The sequence below is a fragment of the Acanthaster planci genome, linkage group LG01 (assembly GCF_054643075.1).
Source record: "Acanthaster planci isolate LZ-2023a linkage group LG01, COTS_SCS, whole genome shotgun sequence".
Lineage (NCBI taxonomy): Eukaryota > Metazoa > Echinodermata > Asteroidea > Valvatida > Acanthasteridae > Acanthaster > Acanthaster planci.
In genome coordinates, this window is record NC_141777.1 from 34801316 (window position 1) to 34823538 (window position 22223).

A 22223-nucleotide genomic window follows, 5' to 3' on the forward strand; every position below is an offset into this window, starting at 1 on the left:
AGGTCTTCGGCTTCGTGTTCTATTAAAAGAGAATCAGTTGTTCTTGTTTATTTTAACTTAGTCCTCTCGGCTAAAAAGACTCGACCCCATCAACCGGACCCGACCTGTTCTTCTACGCAAACATCCAATAAATGTTGAGGTCAAAAGTTGGATATTTCGTTAAGTTTCTGAATCCGGAGATATCGAGATGAAGCCATATTTAAGGTGCCGTCGAATTGTAACCACAGGTTATCAAATGGCCTGGTTTTCGGGGGCGTGGCAAAGGGGAGCGACTGAATGATAATAACAGAACTGTCTTCTACCAGTTGTAACCTACACTGCTGTGTTAATTGTAAAAAAATTTATCGGTTGGTTGAACTTTTGCATTGCTTCCAGGTCCAATGAATGAATTTCAGCTCATGCTGAATTATTATTCAGGGGGGGGGGGCCTCTCAGTGATGTTGGATTTTCCTATATCCAGCAAGAAACAAGACCGAGGGGTACCCCCACCAACTTGTCCAATCGCTATACACACTCTGGACTATTGTCACCTAACAAATTCCCCCAGATGTCTGAAAAGAATACCTCAGATTCCAGTGAGGCAATGACCAACCTCTCACATCTTGCTTCTCATGTCTTTTTCATAAGCAAAATCCTGGCATTCTCATAGAGTGTTATCTGTTTTTTTTCAATGCAGCCCACTGTCTTGCATTATCCTATAAAATGTTCACTTGGAAAACCCTTCAGAAGTGCAGGCATGGTTCTGGAGCCAATTTTTTTTGGGGGGGGCTAGACCATTCGCAGGTGACGCCACCTGTTAACTTTGCTACTGCGCTGTCCGCTTTCTTTTTTGGGCATTTTTCCCCCTTTTTGGGGGGAGGGGTCTAGATCCCATAGAACCGTGGCTGAAGTACAGGAACCACAACGGCATATATGGTAGGGGAGCACATTAGAAATTAGGAATTTGTGAAACCTGTATACTAACGAAGCTTGACATTCCCCAATGAAAAATATGTGCAGGATTCATTCAGAAAAGTTACTGAAGTTATGTCACTGATACAGCCCCCCCCCACACACATTTATGGATTCACCCAACTTTGGGAGAAATTGAACAACCAACAGGTACCTAACTAAAGACATCTCAAAAGCTGATTTACTTGCTGTGGTGAAGGTTGGAAAATTTGTAGTATTTATTTACTGCTGATGTTATTTATAACATATTCTTGTTATTCATGTAAATGTACAAAACAGACCAAAAAACAAACAAGCTTGAAACTTACCATATTCACGCACGTTTTTCCTTTCAATTTTATTAATTCAGGTTAAACAATTCCTCATGTACCCACATTCAACGTATACCAATTTAGATTTAGCCACTTCCTAAGAAGTAAAAACCTTTTAAAATTTAAACACCGTAACCCCTTAAATACGAAGGACTGATATTTTCTGTGAACTCATTCTTACATCCATGCTGTTCTCAATCCAGATTAGCCTCCACTCAAAAATCTATGATGAAATGTGGGCACACAAACCGAACTGATGAGAATGCACAATCCTTTTCCAGTGACCATGGCAATACTTTCACTGGTCACTTGCAGTGACCCCCGTAAATGGTGCTGTGATAGCTACAGTATGGAAACATTGTTCTGACAGGTATTCTGTACAAACCGCATCACAGTGCTTTGAACAATTTAAAGAGGCATTTGTAAATATCCAATGGAATACTGCTTGACTAGTCTTTCAATCAACTGCACCATGAGTTGCACTGTTATAGAGTTAAAAAACAAGTTTTCTATGACGACAGAGGAATGACAAAAAATACCAACGAGATGGCTATTGTATAGAAAGGGTTTTTTGGTGACCTTTAATGGGAGTATTTGAGCAGCTCTCACAGGCCAACCCTAGCCTGGGTGGCCATGTGTGCTGCGTCAAACAAGCAAAATTGTGGGGGCAAGGTTGAACTCAAGGAAAAAAGTGAAAGAATGCAACCAATTTAAGGTGTCAGCAGCCACAGACAACCAATCACAGGTACCGTCCTTGCAACGCATGCACGTACATGTCACTTTTTTCCACAAGATTTCTTCTTAGTGGCCGATTCTGACATCATTAATTTTAGAATGCCAACATAGATGGTTTGATAAAAGCTTCTTCAACATCATTAAATATACACATAAAAGCCATTTTTTTTCAAAAGAAAAACAAGAAATGATTGTACTTTTGATCTTGAATTTACAGGTATGTGCCTGTGCGACATAAAAGGCATTAAATTATTGCTGACTTTTAAGATTAAATTTAGTTTCTGTACACTGTGCAAGCAAAGTACAGTAAAAAATATTGTACCGCAACAAAAGTAAGAGAAATCACATAAATAAAAGTCTTCAACAAATCACTGAATGGAGGGATGTAATTGTTTATCATCTATGATTGATTGAGCCATCTGAGCACAACATAAAACTGTGTTCCACAAAACACAATTGTGACCTAACGGAATGAATCTGAAATTCCCAAATCTTGCTTTGATTCCAAGATTGCCATTTAATGTTACTTCCACAGTGCAAACAGTAAGGACGTCATGAAAATAAACACTCTCCTGAACTTGGTAATAAATTTGATTAAAAAGCTGAGAGAAAAATCTAATGAAAGGTTAGGTCCAAATTACGTGACTGTGAGCAGAAGTTAACACAGCACCTATGGTAGCTACATTACATTACAAGGTAGCCTTAACCACTTCATGCCCGGGGCATTTTTCAATGTTGATGATGCTCGGCCGGCATGACTATCTTTTTTCCGTTTTCTAAATCCTTCAAAAATTCATCATTTTATTTAACGGTCGTTTATAGCCACACGAAGTAATCTTTAGGCACTACTCTAAGTTGACAGGTGACCTTCATTGATGCCCGAGTATTTCAGCCAGGCCTGCAGCCTTGTAAACAGAGCCCAGATTGTGCGGTGTTATACAACTGTCTTTTGTTCACGAACCTGGCTCAGTGCACTGCTGACCTGGTATAAGGTTTCAAAAGAGAGTGAAACATGTCGGTAATGCCCAGCAGCCTGGTCTTTTGTTCGGAGTACGGTCTTTTGTTACAGGGCCCTGTTTCCTTTGTCCGATTCCAGAGTCCCCGGCAGGAAGTGGTTAAGCTACAGCTGAATTGAGATAACTTCTGGTAGACGATCATGTCACTGGGATTACTAAAAGCTGCAGTGAGGTGAGTCGGACGTGGCCGATCAAGGTTCTGTTCACATCTCAGCCCTCTAGTAGAGGAAAGAAGTGACTTATGAATTAAATCAGCACCATTCTCCATTGTGCATCAACGGTGGAGTCGGAAAAGTTGAACACGTTATGAAAATACATTGCAACACACAATGAAAATCAGTCAGGTACACTCCACATTAGCACCAGGACTGAATGTAAACTAAGGGCAGTGCTTTGAGAATACCATTAGTGAAACATCAAATCTTTCGAAATGACTACAGAAATTTGATTTAGCTATGAGCAGTGCTTTGAGAGTGCCAGTAGTGAAATGTCAAACCTTTCGTAATGGCTACAGAAATTTTGACCAATTTCAATGGTGTTTCTGTGAGTGCAAAAACTGCTGCATTTCAATGCCTAAAATCTTTAAAACAAACTAAAATCTATAGACATGTTTAAGGCAATTTTGGCACATCTGAAAGCCAAAAACTCATCAATAATTTCTTCTTTCTTAAAATGGAACATTCACTATTTGTTTTCAGTGGCAACAGCTTACCAATTTCAGATACTCCAATGTAGGGGTATAATACATAAGATGGCACTGTTAACCACTTCCCGCTGGGGTGCCTGGCACCGTATGTTTATACGCAGAGCCGGGGTGCCTGGTTTCGGACAAAAGAGCTGGTCTGTGTAACAAAAGACTGTACTCAGAATAAAGGACCTGCTGCTGGGAATTTGCCATCATTAACTGCGACTTCCATTTTCGAAGGTAATCTGGCACTGTTTTGAAACAGTATACCACTGTTTTGGGCATAGCGCGCCCGGGGATTAGCACCGCGGACAAAAGTGCTCCAGGGCCCCATTGATGAGCGACAGAGCACCGCTGCTCGCCAATCCAGCCGTGAATGAAAAGACGCTACTGGCATTCACCGGAACAAAGGAAATTATGCAACACCTCACAATTCAGCGCTCTCTTTCACAGGGCTGCAAGCTTGGTTGAATACTCGGGCGTCAATGAAGGTTGCTTGTCAGATTAGAGTAGCCACCAGACAGTCGTTCGTGTGGGTGTAAACATCCAGTAAATGAACACATGATTTTTTGAAGAATTTTGAAAACGGAAAATCTTGAAAAGATCCCATCATCTCATCCCGCTCAAGAAAAATCCATCCGGCAGGAAGTGGTTTAACTATCAATGATCTATTTCTCAAAAGAAAAAAAAATGAACCTGAGAAGTTCAAATGTGCACATAACACGAAGTTAGGGCTAAAAGTCCAAGGCCCCCCCCGGAAAACGTACAGGTACTCCCTGACCCCCAAGGCAATGAATAAAGTTTGTAGAAACCACCAACAACATAGTACTATAAAGTCAAGTAATAAAGAAACCCAGTTTGATAACTTGTCCAAAACTGGCAAGGAGCAAATGACTGTGGATCTGGCACTGGCCGTGTGGGAATTTTAAAAGTCAAGTCGCTAAAATATTTAAATGCTGACAAAAATCTGGTTTGTGCTGAAAGCTACTGGTTCATTCGTTTACATGAAGCTCTAATATCAAGACTTACTTATCTTACCAACTTATTCCTGAATGGCCACCCTAATCACTGCTCCCTACACCACCCCCTAAATACCCACGTAGTATATGGCTGTATATGTTCATTAGGAAATAAATACAATGTAATACTAAGTAATACAAGTGTTACTGGGTCAAACAGTTACGATGCTGTGATAGACCGATCGCACCCACTAAGTCACATGACCTGGAGTATCAAATATCAGCAAACACAGTGTCCCCCATAGCAAAGTGTGTCATAGGTGTCATTGACCCAAAGTAATGCCCGTGAGTGATATACCAAAAATTGGCTTCATTTTTGGTAAACAACACTTAAAAACAAGCTGTCCTTTTGCAGTGATACCCACTGTAGGTCAAATGACTTAGCGGGCGGAATCGGTCTATTGTCCACTGGTTGGAGATGTTTTCATTTTGTAAGTTACAAAAGAATTGGCATCTGCCATCTTGCAGTGCATGGTCATTGTAGAATGGCCGCCTATGGGTCATCCATTTCCAGGTTCCTAGTGTAATACTATCAAGCTGTGTTTCGGTGAATTAGGCTCGCAAATAACGGTGGGGGAAAAGTCAGCTTAGAATTTGTGCAAAAGCCTTAGCAGATATGGCCAAGTTCAATCAGTGATCATTTGTTAACCACCGATTGTAACTGGTAAAAGATGCACGAAATATATCCTGGTACCAAGCCAAATCGGCAAGCGGTTGATTTTTGGCCAGCAACTGAACTTGGCTCAAGCTAAGCTAATATTTTTCCACAGCCACTGTGATTATTTTGCTCGTCACTTCTTACACACAGCTCACTCTGCTGCTGAGTTGACTCTTTGTTGTAACACTCATGATTTCAGAGAAAGGAACCGGTCTGTATGTAGAAATCAGCATCAGTGTGATAAACGGCTCTGTGGTCTAGATTCGATTCCTCACATCAGATCAGTGAAGACAGTCTCATTGTCCTCAAGAGGTATCATAGGCCAAGTTGGGACCTAGCCATTTCTCAGCATCGGACACGTCCATGTGTTTCCTGCTAGCATAGTCTTCAACCTGGAACGATGACAGAACATTAAAAAAACCTCGGCATTAAATAATCCCATGTATTTACTACTGTGGATGAAATCTTTAATTACCTCAAATGGTAAAACAGGCCAGTTCTGGCCACCAAATTAGTCTACAAAGCCTCAGTAAATGTATATCTTACACTATGCACAGAATGAAGAGCCATAAACTTTTAATTATAAAAATTTTCCTTTTGCAACGATAAGGGTCGTTAAGAACCGCCCAACTGTTCCCACTTGGTTTTTCCAATCTCCACAGCTTACTTGGTCTTTGGTGATCTTTCCCACAGCAAAATAACTGGACTTGGGGTGGGCGAAGTAGAGTCCAGAGACAGAGGCAGCGGGCTCCATGGCGAGGGATTCGGTCAGTCTGATGCCACAGCTGGTCTCCACGTCCATCAAGTCCCACATGGTTTGTTTCTCTGTGTGGTCAGGCTGGCTGGGGTAACCAGGCGCAGGCCTGATGCCCTGCGCAGATTGTTTAGATCAAGGGTAGATGTCGGTCAGTAGCAGTTTCTTGAAATATCAAGTTCAGTGTGTAAAGACTAAAGGTGCCTTTCTTGTTTGCTGCCATTAGTTTTACAACATGTGTGTTACAAAGTAAAGGTTTGCATGAGTAAAGGCACTAAAAATGTACAAAATTAGGTATTAACTATAACCAGCTGCAGTGTTGAAGTCAAGACCTCTTATGACAATCACAAGACCGACACAAGACCTAAAGCCTGAACTCAAGACACACACTGTTCAAATGAACTGCAACAAAAGCATTCCTTGTCATTACTCGCCATGTGACTTGTGACTGGTCTTGTAACTGATCTTGTGACTGGTCTCGTAACTGATCTTGTGACTGGTCTTGTGACTGGTCTTGTGACTGGTCTTGTGACTGGTCTTGTAACTGATCTTGTAACTGATCTTGTAACTGATCTTGTGACTGGTCTTGTGACTGGTCTTGTGACTGGTCTTGTGAAGTTAAGAGGTACAGGATGTTCTGTGACCTACCTCATACTTGACTTTGAGAAGGTCCTGGGTTTCCAGTTTTTCCTGGTTGCCGTAGCCCCAGAACTCTTTACGTAACCTCATGTGCAACTCCTCAGCAAAAGCCTGCATAGAGAGAGCAGGTCTTAAATGGTGCAGAGGAATCAATACAGGCAGAAAACCCAAGAGAACCCTGTGATCACAGCTGGGCCATTTCAAAGGCTGTACTAACAGTTCCACTCACAAAACTGCCCAGGTTACACCCAAGAATGAAAATTCCTTCATTTCTACACGTACAACAATTGATAAATGACAAAATATGGAGGGCCTGACGTTTCGATCCTAGCAGAATCTTTCTCAAAGGCAAAATTTGGCAAGATTTTTTTTTCCCCTTTGAGAAAAATTCTGCCAGGATCGAAATGTCAGGCCCTCCATATTTTGTGATTTGTATTTTAGGTCACTGTAGTCAGCAAGCAGTTTGCAGCAGTTTGGTATTACATATCTTTGGCAACTGATAAATGTCTATACTTCATAGACTGCCTTTAGGACCAGTTACCGTTGCCAGAAATCTGGAAATGTGCATAAAACTACACTCCTGCCAAACCGCTTCAGGCCATTTTCCAGAAAAGTAAGTCCTTCAAAGGTCACACCTCAGCTAGTCTGTCGGCAAGCGCCTTGACCATGATGACGCTGTAGTCGTCAAACTCTTTCTCGTATTTCTCACACAATTCACGGGACCCGAAGCCCGCCGACACGGCAAACGCTCCAACGTAGTCCGTTATTCCCGACTCCTTGGGAGCAATGAAGTCAGACAGGCACATATAGGGCTCCTTCAACATTCCCGAGTCCTTCTCAGCCTAGAAGGAGAAGATCAGAGCATTTCAAGAAATATGTCATTTTTAGAGACTTCACCAACAAGGGAGACGCAAATTACTTTGGTGGAGTGGAAAAAAAAGATGAAGGGGGACTTAGAGTACTAAGTTCCCACAGAACTCAACTTGAACATCTTTGGAACTTCAATCTTTTTTATCACTGACAATGTTCATGGCATTACCATGATTAGACTTTATGACAACTGATGGTGTGACCCATCAAATAAGTTGCATTCAGTGTTTGAAAGCAGAGACTCACAGGCAGACAGTGGGTATTAAATCAAAACAGTATACATTTTACAATGTTGACAAACACCATGAGACAACTTCAGCAGGAAACTGCAGGAGAGGCACTAAGATTGAAGTTCCAGACCTTCAAGGGAAAGGACCTGTGATGCAAAAGACCAGGGGGCAAATTTCATGGTGCAGCAACCTTTGGTTGGCAAAACTCTATTACAGTCCAAAACTGCCATGACCACTGCTCTGAATGAAGCTCCGATGATTTTTGGAGATGCGTGAATTTGGTAAAATACTCTCTCTACTGAAGGCTGGTTCATGCTACAGGCCAATGCGGAAGCGAGGCAAATTTAACGTCACGAAAGATTACCAGCAAAATTTCGCTCGAGTTGAAAATGTAACCAACTTCAGCAAATTCGCAGCACGAATATTTGATCCGACATCGTAAATTCACACAGGTCTTCGCTTTGGCATCAAGTAAGAACCGGCCTTCATTCCACAAAATCCCACCCAGGTGATAACTTACGTTGATCCCAATTTACCTATGCAGACTTTACCCACCGAAAGGCATAGTCAAGAGTTCTGACTAAAAGTGACGCAAGTGGGAGGAGGAGCTGAAGGTTACAGAAGAGGGGGGCACCCAATTTCTATTAAGCATGTTAACCACAGTTAGTAACAAGGTCACAAGACGTTATAGTGATGCTGTCGCTTTCTTTCAGTGGGGAAATGACAGGAGGGTTGAGGATGTCTTCATGAGGTCACACCTCAAGCTATCAAGCTGACTGCAGTAGACCATACCTGCTGTCTGAGTCCATAAAACACAGCCTTGGGCTCCCCCATACCAATCTCCTCATGGAAGACATAGATGTCATCTCCCACACTGTGGGCTGGATAGATGCACATCACCCCCGAGGCCCGTAAAAGCTTCTGGTCAATAATCTTATTCAGCATCGTCTGAGCCTCATTGAATACCTTCTTTGCTTCCTCCCCTGGGAAAAAGAAAAACAATAAAAAAAGGATTTTGCTGTGTAGATTCACAAAGACCCACCATCGACCTAGAGATCTACTCTTTGAGCCCCTGCGATTCACTGGCGTGATGGCATGTTTGAGTTCAACAGCCACTGTGGCATTCACCACAAGGTCCAGAATTACAACACAGTGTAGTGTTGTAGTCGAGTCCATCAAAAGTCCTTTCACAAGACCAGTCAAAAGTAGCAAGAGGAACAAAGACAAAAGCAGTGCTTTAGTCACAGTTCATTGGAATAGCTCCTGGCTTGGCTTAAGACTGAATTGACTAGTTATTTGAGACTTGTGATGGATTTGACTAAAACATTGATAAAAACATGTAACATTTTGAAAACACAACCTATCTTCAGAAGTAACAAGATGTAAAAATGAGCTTATTTATTAATCAAACACTTTTTCTCCCAAATGTTTTTAATCACGCAATAAGACTGCATCCTTTAAAATCACGGGAACCACTCACTAGATCATTTGTCAACTCTACTTCAACATACCTACAGTCTTGTCCTTGAAGATCTTCGGGTATCCCCTGTTGGGATACTTGCCCCTCAGCTGCCAGACATCAAAGAAAGGTTTCCAGTCGATATAGGGTATCAGACTAGTCAGGTCATAATCCTTGAAGCACTTGGTGCCGATAAAGGCTGGGATAACTGGAGGGGGGGAAAAAAATTTAGCGATGGTCCTATCTTTCAAGACAGAATATATGACAATACTAAAACTGACAGATTCTGGTCAGGCAAAATGAACGTTTGAAAGTATTTGACAGAATTAATGAGTAATGGGATAAAATTGATAGAAGCTTCCAAAAACTTCAAAAGGTTTCTAGGCTAGGACTCAAACCCACTGCCTCCAGCTCAATAGCACAAACATCTGAACACTAGACCCCTAAGTTTGTCAAAGATGGGTGGGTTCTACTACATTACAGCAAAAAGTCATGAAATCAGGATAGTCGAAAGCACTGCACACTTTAGCATCTTCAAGAATTTGCTCGGTCTAGTTTAAGTTATTAAATCTCAACATGCTCCTATCCCCAACCAACATATAAGCTAATTCACAATAACGTACAGCTCTTTTTTCGACCTGGTTAAGGTTTAGAGGAAAACACAACCCGAGGGACAGTGTACGCAATAGATGAAAATTAACCAAAGCTTTCCTATCAGTCGAAAATCGATCAAGTGCCATGATATGTCTTTGTAGTCTAACAGGTTGAGATTCTTGACTGTCTGTGACTACTCAAACTGTTGGAGGGTTCATCACTTAAATGATGGAACGAATATCAACATGCTGGCAATGATTCCCCCTCTTCTTCCATGTTTCTAACTCTAGTACCTGGTTTGGGTTCTATGTTCCACTCAATGAGGAACTTCTTTTTTCTTGCTTCCTCTAAGGACAGGTAATGACGATCCTGGAATGAAGTTAAGCAGAAGCAAATCAATGTCCCAAAGGAGTAAATAGCGACGAAGCTAAAGTACAAACCCCAACCTGTATCAAAACAGAATTAAATTGGTCAGTTTTGGTGTGTCCCAAAGGAGTAAATAGCTACAAAGCTAAAGTAGAAACCCCAACCTGTATCAAAACAGAACTAAATTGGTAGGTTTTGGTGTGTCCCAAAGGAGTAAATAGCGACGAAGCTAAAGTAGAAACCCCAACCTGTACCAAAACAGAATTGAATTGGTAAGTTTCTGTGTGATTTGATTTGAAAAGATATCTTATGTCAATTCTGAAACTGAAAAACTAAAATAACTGTTGTTTCTTTCTGCATTTATGTTTTTCAACTCTAAGCAACCACTGCCATTAGAATCCTAATGTGGGTTGTTAGATCTTGACATCTAGCATGCATAGGCTCAACCTTCTCTACGTACCTCCCCCTGCAATAAGAACAGCCAATAAACAAATTGGAAAGGTAGATGCACATGACTAGATACGTGCAGTGTAGTTAGTATATCACCACAACACTCTGCAGGTTGCGATTTCAAGTCTAGCTCTTCCTTTCCTTTTTCAGTCCTAGATTGTAGACAACTCTGAATCTTAACGAGTGAAGCTTGAAACATGAAACGAGTGGCTTCAAAATCAGGTTGAAAATAATGTTTGTAAGATGTACATTGAGAAAAAGTTTTAGTTGGCAGTTCCATTACACTTGACATATTGTTGTTTACTAGGAAATGCCCAAAATACTGTTTTCATTAGCCTTATGAGACATTTGAGAATTTTGTTATAACTTACCAGTTTTTACGGGGGAACAAACTTAACTGTGAGGCTGCAAAGAAGCAGTGCAGTGAAAGATAACAAAGGCAGGGCTCTATCTATGTGACCTTTGAAAAAGAGGTCGAGTAGACTCACCTTCAAGGAGTCATAGTGATCTTCACGGATCTCCTCATACTCCTCCCGGATTTCTTCAGTGAAGTCTTCAAATTGGTCCCTGTCCATCAGGGAAGAACACTATCATACAAAAACCACACAAGTAGCAGGATGAAAAGTAACAGAAAGTCTGCAGTAAGACATAACAAGAAAATCCCAAAATACAGATTCACATCTCTAGTGACTTGTACTGCACCACTTTCCTCTGTCCTGGACAAACAAATGTCCTCCCTGACACATAAGGGAGTCAAGTTGGCAGAGGGGTACGCTCCTCCGTCACCTGGGTTCAAGTCCTGTCCAGGTCGACATGTGAATTGGGTTCTCAACACCAGCCTTATTCCACGGGCTTTCCCTGGAAACTACCTCTAAAAACTGAACATTTATTATCTCTTTTCATGCAGGGCTCTTTGGGAGAACAGTTTATGACTGATAGGGCTTTCCTGATTAAAAGAAGATTAAAAACAAACTAGCGATCGATCAATAATCGGATCGAACATGGGATCGAGCCAATGCGCAGCAACATCGGCAAAACTTGGGATCAGCAAATTTTCCTTGCAAATATGAGTGCCGATGTTAACTTGAAGAAAGAAGCAAACTCTGCACTCAGTTTTGGCGAACAAAAATCTCATATTTTTTACTTGAGAATAAATACAAACTGTGGTTTTTTCATTTGGTGAGATAAATGAAGAGTTATACCATTGTACAACCCACATAAAGTATCCCCAAAAATTACACCTACACGATCCATGCCGCAACAACTCAATGCACAGACCGCAGTCCCAGGGAGCAGTCAGTGTACATGTGTACCGTTTCCATTGACAGCCATTCAAACAGCCCAGGAACTACACACCATGCATGGCATCACACACGAGGTGCTGTGTGACCGGTCTGAAGGTAGCCCGAGATGTAGCCTTTATTCAAGGCACACATGGCTACCTGAACACACGACATGCACCTCTGCCGTTGGCATACACGATGAGGACACAATGGTGAAGCGGTGCCATGTGCACCTTGACTAAAGGCTACCGTGATTCAGCCCAAAGTGCTGTGTCTATTCTGCATATATATGTACTGGTAAGCACCATGTGGGTTTGTGTGATCGGTTACATTGGTATCGTGCGCGGCGGCGATTGATGTGCAGAGTTTATTCTCTCAACGGTGACTGTGATGGCAAAAACTAATCCTATTACCGGTAATGTATAAACTGACATTTTAAGGGAGTACACTGGTTTTGTGTTGTTAGAAGGCCTACATCCTGTTAATGTTACCTCTCAGTTATTGTTGGTTAAAACATCGGATTGGATTGGAAAACCTACATCAGTTGATCCCTAAAAAAACTAAAATTGTGCAGTCTTCTTAAGACGCTCTCGGTAATGACTCACCACCACCACACTCTTTGAAGCATCCAGTACGTGGATAGTAGGGGCCGAGTAGCATGGAGCTATCTTGACAGCTGTGTGCGTCTTGGAGGTGGTCGCTCCACCTATCAGAAGTGGCAGCTTGAATCCAAGACGCTCCATCTCCTTAGCAACGTGTATCATTTCATCAAGGGAAGGCGTGATGAGGCCAGACAGGCCAACAATGTCTGAGAGTAAAAAAAAGCACATTTTCATTAGAACAACTGATTGTTTTCAACGTCGTATGATGGACAGTTTCAAATGTGATGGTTGGAGAAGCCCTAAAAGGAAAGTATTCCAATGCAACTTCTGCAATGAAACTTGACTAATCAGATTTCAATCTGCATTTTGACAGATGTTATCCAATGCCATTACTCTAAATTACAAATGATGCTTTCAAAAGTTTTACTTTTTGAGGGTTACCAGTATTTCGAATATACTTTTTGTACACTTGAAAGACCAGTAACTACCCCTTCAGAGCACAAGTACATTTTTACACAGTCTTTTAAAGTGCTTTTCCTATTTTGCCAATGCTCTCAAAGATAATATCTGGAAACTACATGTACCTGCTTTAGCCTCGATGGCCGTCTGGAGAATTTTGTCACACGGGGTCATAACCCCAAGGTCAATGACCCGGTAGTTGTTGCATCCCAGCACTACAGCGACTATGTTCTTGCCGATGTCATGAACGTCTCCCTTGACTGTGGCAATCACTACAGTGCCACTGTATTGATCCTGTAGAGAATAAGCAGGAGAAATCATGGCATTATGTAGAGCCAATGATTTGCCGATTGTGGGAAAACGGACGGACTTCACGGCATCAACAATTTGAAATGAAAATTACTGCTTGAAACAGAACTTGCAAAATTTCCCACTAAGAATGGCTTCAAAAGTAAAGAAAACTTTCCGCCAAGGACCATAAATAGATGCCTACCAAACTCTTTTAAAATGCTTGCTTTTAATGAACACATTATGCTAGAAGTATGCTAAATTACACCAATCTACCGGTACCACATGATTGCGTCATCCGCACCGGTATCGATACTTCCAAGCACTGTGACATCTGGGAGTCTTAACCCCTTTGCTACGGAGGACTGCTACTACCGCACCATTGTGTGAGGATTAGTGCATACCACACATACAGTCTATTCACCATGCAGCTGCTGGTTCGATGGGGCCTGCTGCTGGACAAAGCCCTCCATTCAGGGCATACCACAGCCCAGCAGTCACGATCAAAATAATCCCACCGTGATGGGGTTAAGCGTGCAGCGGCGGCCGGCAGAGCACAGCGGCGCGGTACAGTACACACATTGGCCATGCACATGTCCACCATACTAGCAATGAAATCAAGGTGCAATCAAGTTCATACTCACACATATGCTTATTGCACATGTGGAGAATTCAGTCTGTGAATCCGCATAGATGCCTTGAGACAAGGCTAGTACCACACGGTGAAAAAATGAAACCATGGCACCAAAACGAAGACTAATCACGTATTTCTTGAATTAAACGAAACCTAGTAAGCTTGGTGTACCATAGCTGAATGGGCCCTTGGACGTGTTCGATGTAGAGCTAAGTTTTCAGTCACAAACATGCAGTTATGGCTCAGATTTAATGTTAACTCTCTGAATGCTGTCGCACCACTGCCAAATAAAATGGCGGGTCGATGTCTAACATTAACACATGGTGATCAACGACTGTTGCATGCAAGACCTACTCTATGACTTCACTTCATTTAATTTAATTTTATACATGAGGAGTGACACATGAATTGTTCGTTAATTAATTGTAGCAAGGTTTTGATGATCGGTCCGGTGGGAAATCAAAGGGTGGGGGATGCTGTACTTATTGTGTGGATTATTTTTCTAATTATCACCACAGAAAATTATTTAAAAAGTTGGAAACATTGCAGAGTATATCCAAACAATATTTGTTTCCTTTTTGGGGGGGGAATATGGTTGGCAAATGGTTTCCGTGCAGAGTTTAAACCTTGCTCTCCTTTTTCAAGGTTACTAAGGCATCAAACAGAATTTGAATTTCTGAAGCAGAATTCGGCAAAACGGAAAATACCCATTTTTGAAACAGAAAATCATTGGCTCTAAATTTACGCTCACAAATGGGATCAACATCTGCCAATGGTGTTTGTGATGGACTGCTATGTTTCACAAGATATTTCCTCTGACACAAGTTCAAACAGCTTAATGTATGATGTGGCATATGGATTAATCTAGCGACCAGAAACAGAAGCCATCACATCCAGGTGAGTAACCAATTTTCAACCAACAGGATGTTGTGACTTGCTACATGGGAGCACCTCGAGTAAAGAAACACATACGCGAGTGCACTGCTGCGGTAATGACACCTCATCAATATCACACGTGTACAATGTAGGAATGCTTGACGGACACTCAAGCATGTCCAATATTAACAGGCACTGAGGGCTGTTGTTTTCTGCACAGTGCAGTAGGCCATGCCTGAATGACTAGACTGTAGCTGGTAATGACAGGCAACCCAAGGGGAGCTGTCCGCCAGAGGCTTAATGCATTTCCCATACAAACACACATCATTGCCAGCAGCAACAGACAGGGTATTGGTTTTTGGTCCGTGGGTCATTCATTGGCCATTCCTTGAAGCTGAGAAACATTTGATGGCATTTTACATTTTGAGGCACAAGGGGTCACTCAGAGTTACACCAAGTTGCTTGTATTGTTGCTTTTGACTGTTCATCTGATTCTAGAATGTTCAGGGCAGTTTGAAATTGTTTGGTCTAATATTTTAAACACACACTATGGATGTGCCTGGGATAACACAGTATTTGCATCAAGTTTGGTTGAAGCTCAATTTCTTTCAGATTCCCACCCTATCCAATCCCCCCCAAACAAGCTAAGCTTAGACCACACCTCATTGTTCCTGGCATGAATTTTGGAAATTTAATCAGAGGTTTTACAGCCATTCCTGAAATCTGCCAAGTTGTACCAAATTTCATTGTGTCGATCAATCCAATTATTGGAAAATCAACGAGACCTCACAGTCTCTGCTAGTTAGTTGGGAGGAAACTGGCGCAAAAAATTTCGCCAAACTTGATGAAAATGTGGTGATGTCCCTGTCACATTCACATCTGGTATTTCTGTAAAATATCATCCCAATAATTTCCAAATGCCCTATTATATAGAAACATTCCAGAGTGACTGGGATAGTCACAAGCAATGTTATAAATGGCAACTTATACCTCGTCTTAAAAAATGTCAAAATGTCACAAAATTTTCAACATTTCTGCAAAGACCCTTATGCTCACTGACATCAACAAGGGTGTTATCAAATAATGTTGTCTGTTGTAAGACATCTTCATCACAGAGTTTACTGCAATACTAATGATGTCCAAATCTTACGATGTCAGGACGTAAGACAAGCTTGTGAGAACTACTCCAACTCACCTCCAGCACAACTTTGCCCGTCTCTTCTTTAATTCTCTGCTGGCTTAGCTCCTTCTCCTTTTCCATGAAGGGGATAAGGTGACCCACTGCCTTCTTCATGACCCGGGCAGACTTGATGACCTGAGGTAGGAACATCTTACCGGCTCCAAACAGGTCCCCGACCACACTCATGCCCTGAGCAAAATAAGCAGAGCCAGGCCCGAGTAAGACAGAGTGGAACAGAAAAAAAAATCTGAACTGAATCCATTCAGACAATTTTTTTTGCCACACAAATTACAGTGTAAACAGATGGCTTAATTTGCCACCAGATGGGCCTATTTTGTACTTTTTAAAAAATTTTGCATTCTAATGAAACTCACTTAGATACAAAATATTATTTGTCTTCCAGTGCTTTGTTTTTAATCTCAAAAAATTATTGACGGGACAAAAAAAGTCCACACAGATCATTTTTTCAGGTATTATATCATCTGCTCAAACCATTACTTTGTCAACTGAAAAATTTGTTCAGCTTCTGAAAATATTCACTTCACTCACTCCAAAAAATTATTACAAGGGATTATTTTTTTGAGATGTCAAAACCTAAAACTGAAATAAGGTTATGATTTTTATGCGAAAATATGTGAAACAAATAAGTCATTTCTGTAAGAACAAAAGAAAAGGTCACTTTGAGGATGTGTAGCTTTGCTTGACTGAACAAGTTAGATCCTTCAGCATACGATGTACCTTCATGAGGGGCCCTTCAATCACATTCAGAGGTCGTGGGTACAGCTCTTTGTTCTGTCTGGCTTCCTCAGTGTCTGCCACAACAAACTTGTCGATACCCTGGGGATAAGGGAAGAAGACAACGACACTGATGCCTTCAACAAGGACCAAGCGTGATCAGTGACCATTGGAGATATCAATCACATGTCAGTTTTGCCTGGTACCTCACATAAGATTTGTGTGCAGGTTACCTGGGAAAAATGTAACAGTGGTTGACTAACAATTGGCAGATAGATTTATCCCTCGCACTAATGTTGGTGTTGAGGGTGAAAAATAAACCTGTTTTCCAGAGGTTGTCTCAGAAAGTTGGAATTGTTGGATTTGCTGTTTACTTAGGAACACCTGGTTTTACCAAATAGAAACACTGGCCTGTGTGCATACATGCCCGTGGATTTAGGAGTACAAAAGGCACAAAAGACAAGAGACACAAGTTTCAAACACAGCCTCAAAACCAATATATTCTACAAAATACAAATATAGTTATGTGTGCATGAAACAATTACACCTTCAGTTATCAGTAATAAAACTGCAGTGAATTCACTGTCAATAATTGGCACTTAAATGTTCGCAGCGCAGTCATACAGAGACATATTTCTTGTGTTGGAAGGCCCAGTGCTTGTGTCATTATCTCTCTGCTGCACTCAAAAATATTGACTTTTTGATATACAGTATCCTTGTTTTTCATATTTTCTGGGAGCTTGCCTCCCTTTTTTTGTTGACATATCTCTACATTTTTCAACTTTTCAAACTCACTGTCTTTTTCCCTAATTGGCTTTTAGCCCAATTTTTAAAAAGGGAAACTTTGATTAAAACTGAGCAAAGTTTTGTCTCATGTATCCTACGATATGGGTGGGATACATGTTTAGCTATGAAGCGAAACCTACTCTGTGCAAAGTCAGTGTGTGTGCTTAGCAGGCCTCAGATCACATTCAAAACACCTGAATGATCTCAGAAGCTACCTTGACTAACGAGTACTCCAGGCGTTCCTCCACAGGGTTGTTTCTCCAGCCCTCGTCTTCTGCCCCCTTCTTGGCATCTTTACCCACTGTCTGTTACCATGGAAACAGACTAAATCAGACAAGAATGCACAAGATTCTGCAATACAATGTACTACTTGAATCAGAAAAGTAAATCTTACAAAGGATGTTTTGAATAATTTGTTTGGCTTTGCGCTCTCAAAATCTTTTTTCCTCTTAATAAATCAATATCCCAGCGTCTTGGAGTAAAAGATTTAGTAAAGAGGCACCTGCTTGAAAGTGCATGGGAAATCAGTACCAATGATCAACTTTGGGGGAAAAAATGACAAAACAGAAGCGGGAATGTGCACTGTACATTGGCCTTTGAAACAGCCACAGGAAATCCCAAGTCGGACAAACCTGGGCATACTCCAAGAGCTTCTCTGTGGCATCAGCGTCTTTATTCCAGAGCAGCTCCTCGCACAGCTTGAGAAGCTTAGGTTCGATGTCATCATACAATGGTAGATTTCCCGCATTGACTATGCCCATGTCCATACCAGCCTGGAGGTTCAGATCAATGAAAACATGTCTGAGAAGCCAATTTCCTGTGAGGAATCGTGTAAGCCGATGGGGTTGAGGTAACAGATTGGATGTTGCATTCCACAAGGTTAAGCCAGGTGAAATGGAATATTCAATCTGCCGAGGAATGAAGTTACCCTTTTCTCTCGTTTTTTCGTCTCATTTCTCTCATCCCTTTTCATTCTTTGTTTTATGCAACACCTAAACACCACTGTGCACAAGTTGTTGCTTTACTAACTCAACTTGGCAAACAAGCGTGACTTGAAATTTTCAGTTCCAAGCTGCGACAGAAACCTTGTCTGTGAGAAGACTCTCAACTGTGCCTTTCACGCACGCACGTGGGATACGGAATTCTTTGCCTGCTTAAAGAGCCATGACTGTGCCTACTGCGCACATGCATGGATGATGACGTCCCGGTAGGTTCAACCGTCACACAACTGAATATGTTGACGAAGACAATGACTCAATTGAAGACCCACCTTGTGCAATGATATCAGTTACATTTTGACAGACGACTGAGAAGGAATTCATGCCCAACATGTGTAAACCTGTTTCAATGTTGGAAGTCCACGAGAAAAAGAATTGACACCGGGAAGTGGGAAATCTGTTAGTTGGAAAACAGCGGTCGACAACGCAAAACAACGGTCTCCTTGATTACACAAAGTGTCTGCAAATGCAGAGGTTCCAACTTTTCAAAATGAAAAAGTGTCATCCTGTCGCACTTCCAGTTCCGGTTTCCCGACTGACCCCAACTTTTCGGCGCTACTCTAAAATTTTTCATCGGCAAATTAGAAATTTATTATTTTTTTTTCAAGTTTAAAAAACCTGTTGTCTTTACTTTCAAAACACCTGTCAACAACTTCTTTTCATGTCAAAACACTTGTATTTACCTGACTAGCATTGTGCAAGTGTGAATTGTAATTAATTGTTGGTAATATTTCCACATTAATTCTGGTAAGTTTTTATTTCAATCACTTTTGTGGCAACTTTTGTCCCATTCAATCAGCACAAAAAATTGTCAAAAGATCCTTACCTACTGACCCTATTGATCAGAAGCAGAGCTGCTTTTTCTTGGCCTAACTAATGTGCTTCTAGGTGTTGTAAGATCCAACATGGGCAATATTTATCATGTCACAGTTACATGCGTTGCAAAACACAACGAGACTTTGCAATAAAGGCCCATTTTTGTGGTGTATTCGTCTCTTAACTTCAGCTCACTTATTGCCATTGTGCAACACAAGTCCAGTTGCTCACCAAATATCCAAGAATCAAATCCTCGACAGTCCTCCACTCTGGTCAACTTTAGCACGATCATGATGTCCGACACACATGTGTACGATATCGGTACATGTACAATGCATGGACGTACACAATCACATTGCATATGAAGTGCAATCGTGCCTATTTGCCCCCTGTTCATCATAGCGTTAATTGGGGCAAACGAATGATTCAACAGCGCTGGTTTCTACCGCTACTCATGCAGCTTGTATGCACAAAGTGCGGGATGCCAGCGACACATTTCTGACGCGCACATTATGAGGCCGGCTCTGTGCTAGCTTATGTAGAGTTTATACACAACTGCATGGTTTTATACCTTCGAGTTGGAAATCATAAAAATCTTAGTCTGGATCGTACAATGGTAAACGGACTAAACAAATCGTAAAAATTACGCCTAAATCGTATGAGTTGGCGTCTCTGCAAATGAGACGGTCAATATGAAGCACTTGTGTGCTCAGAGATGTGGATCTTACCTTAATGGCGTGGTACAGAAAGACACTGTGCATGGCTTCACGAACTTTCTCCTTGCCACGGAACGAGAAGGAAAGGTTAGACAAGCCCCCACTGATCCGACATCCAGGAAGGCATTTCTGTCACAAAATTTCAGTTTTCAAAGTCAAACATTTCAGGAGTTTCTCTTTTCTTGAAAAAAAAGTGTCCGTTTTTATGGCCAAGAATAGCAGTCAGCAAATATACCTCTGATTTGTTTTTTCCTCTCTACAAAAACTTATAAAAAGGGGTAAAAAGTAAATAGCTATGTGGTGTACAATGATTTTTTGCATCGTTACGTACATGTGCATGTACAAATTTGCATACATTAAGCACGCTGTACATTTAGCAGGGCACCTTTCCACACAACGGAAAATGCATACACAAATAAACTGTAAGATACCCTTGTGTCTGGGTACCAAACCTCATTGGCTATTGCACACGCGGCACAGCAGAGCTTTGACAGCCGGAAGCTCGAAGACTGTTTTACGTGTGGCTGTGACTTCAACATTGGTGAATTTTGCCTGGTACTTGTGTGTGTACTTTTTGCATATATGACACCAGGCAAAATCGTCCGGTGGCTAAAATATAACCATTGCCCGAACTTGTATGAATGATGCATCAGAATCCTGCGCACTCCCTGCATAGACGGACGCAATAGTTGGGGGTGATGTATATTTGTGTCGTATTGTCGCGAAGATGGAACTTACTGTCCCGGGAAGCAATGAGCAACTAAACCATGGTTTGGGCGAGTAAAATCTTACCTCGGGGAGGCAAATTTTCCATGCTACTTGCCTGATGTACAACTAGTTAAAAAAATTAATGTTGAGGCCTGCTCAAGAAACAACCTCTGAGTCCGGGTTTCTCACCTTGATGAGCTCGGTGGCCCTGATGTAGTTAATTCCGTATTCGTTGTGCTCCTCCATGCCTGTTGCTATCGTCAGAATGTTCGGGTCGAAGATGATATCATTGGGGTTGAAATTCAGCTTCTGAACAAGAAGATTGTAGGATCGGGTGCAGATCTCCAGTTTCCGGTCAATTTCAACAGCCTACAGGAAGGGGAAAGGGCAACATTATAGGTATGGACTTCGTGTATGAACAAGAGAGGGGAGTGCTTCGTTACCAAGCAACCACATCCTGTGGAGCCGACACACTATGCGCACAGTTGCTAGTACCACTGACTACGCAAGACGTATTTTGATCTACCGATTTACAAACACACAGTAGTTTTTGCTCAGTGCCATTCAACAAATTAATTGACTCTGAACACAGCGATGACAGGCACTTGATGGCAAGTAAAAACTGACTGACGTGTCAAAATTTAGCACAGGATACAAAAGTAAGAATTAAACAAAACACTATCCCAATAAAGGATGTGAGCTGTTAACCCCCCAGTTTGAAAAGGACTGCTCAAGAGGAGCTTTCAACATTGTTGGGAACAAGGAAACTTTGCCTCGATGAAAAGTGCCTTCACATAACCTTCTTAAAAATAGTTTCGCCGCTTGAAAGCCCCCACCGGCATGGAGCACATTAGCACCATCTACCATGAAACCTACGGGTCACGGCCTACCTGTCCGACTTCATCAAAAGCCATGACAACCACGGCAGCTCCATGCCTCCTGATGGTCCGGGCCTTCTCCAGGAAATCTTCCTCCCCTTCCTTCAGACTGATACTGTTCACGATGCACTTGCCCTGGGTGCACTTGAGCCCTGCTTCTATCACCTGGTAAGGGGGGGGGGTAAATACGTTCACATGGGCAGCAGCCAGGAAGGAGTGCATGGTTGACTGAAACTCACTATAACAAACAACCGCTGTATCGAACAATGTGAGGGCCCCCTGAGTTTGTAATAGCAGCAATGTATTGTACTACTTAATTTATATTCTAAATTAATACAGTACTGAAGTGGTTTAAGAAAGCTCTACGGTGGTCAAGGGACCAATGGGTTAATGAGACTGCTAATAAATTCAGCAGCCAAACTGACCACAGACAGTTTTCCTGGGATTGTGCCGACCTGGTACATTAACAAGGCCATTTTCACTCATTTAGGACCTACAACAGCCCTGTTCTCAAGCTGGTGAGGCAG

General features: G+C 41.8%; 1 protein-coding gene across 2 annotated transcripts in view; it reads right to left on the reverse strand.

Moving 5' to 3' along the window:
- Positions 1-2695: 2695 nt before the first annotated feature.
- LOC110979637 (methionine synthase-like) overlaps positions 2696-22223 on the reverse strand; it is a 30686-nt gene continuing 11158 nt past the window's right edge. The window contains exons 10-27 of one of the 2 annotated variants that reach the window (XR_015425994.1): positions 21709-21861; positions 21008-21187; positions 20123-20239; positions 18213-18353; positions 17796-17885; positions 16798-16896; positions 16075-16248; positions 13207-13375; positions 12626-12828; positions 11226-11324; positions 10215-10290; positions 9380-9535; positions 8661-8851; positions 7404-7610; positions 6778-6879; positions 6043-6246; positions 3510-5767; positions 2696-3435 (exon numbers count right to left, since the gene is read on the reverse strand). Coding sequence is in view for 1 of the 2 variants with exons in the window: in XM_022235636.2 (XP_022091328.2) it covers positions 5681-5767; positions 6043-6246; positions 6778-6879; positions 7404-7610; positions 8661-8851; positions 9380-9535; positions 10215-10290; positions 11226-11324; positions 12626-12828; positions 13207-13375; positions 16075-16248; positions 16798-16896; positions 17796-17885; positions 18213-18353; positions 20123-20239; positions 21008-21187; positions 21709-21861 (2448 nt within the window). In the remaining variant the exon portion in view is untranslated. Of the gene's footprint in view, positions 5768-6042; positions 6247-6777; positions 6880-7403; positions 7611-8660; positions 8852-9379; positions 9536-10214; positions 10291-11225; positions 11325-12625; positions 12829-13206; positions 13376-16074; positions 16249-16797; positions 16897-17795; positions 17886-18212; positions 18354-20122; positions 20240-21007; positions 21188-21708; positions 21862-22223 lie in introns of both variants that reach the window. The other variant, XM_022235636.2, reaches the window with a different exon arrangement.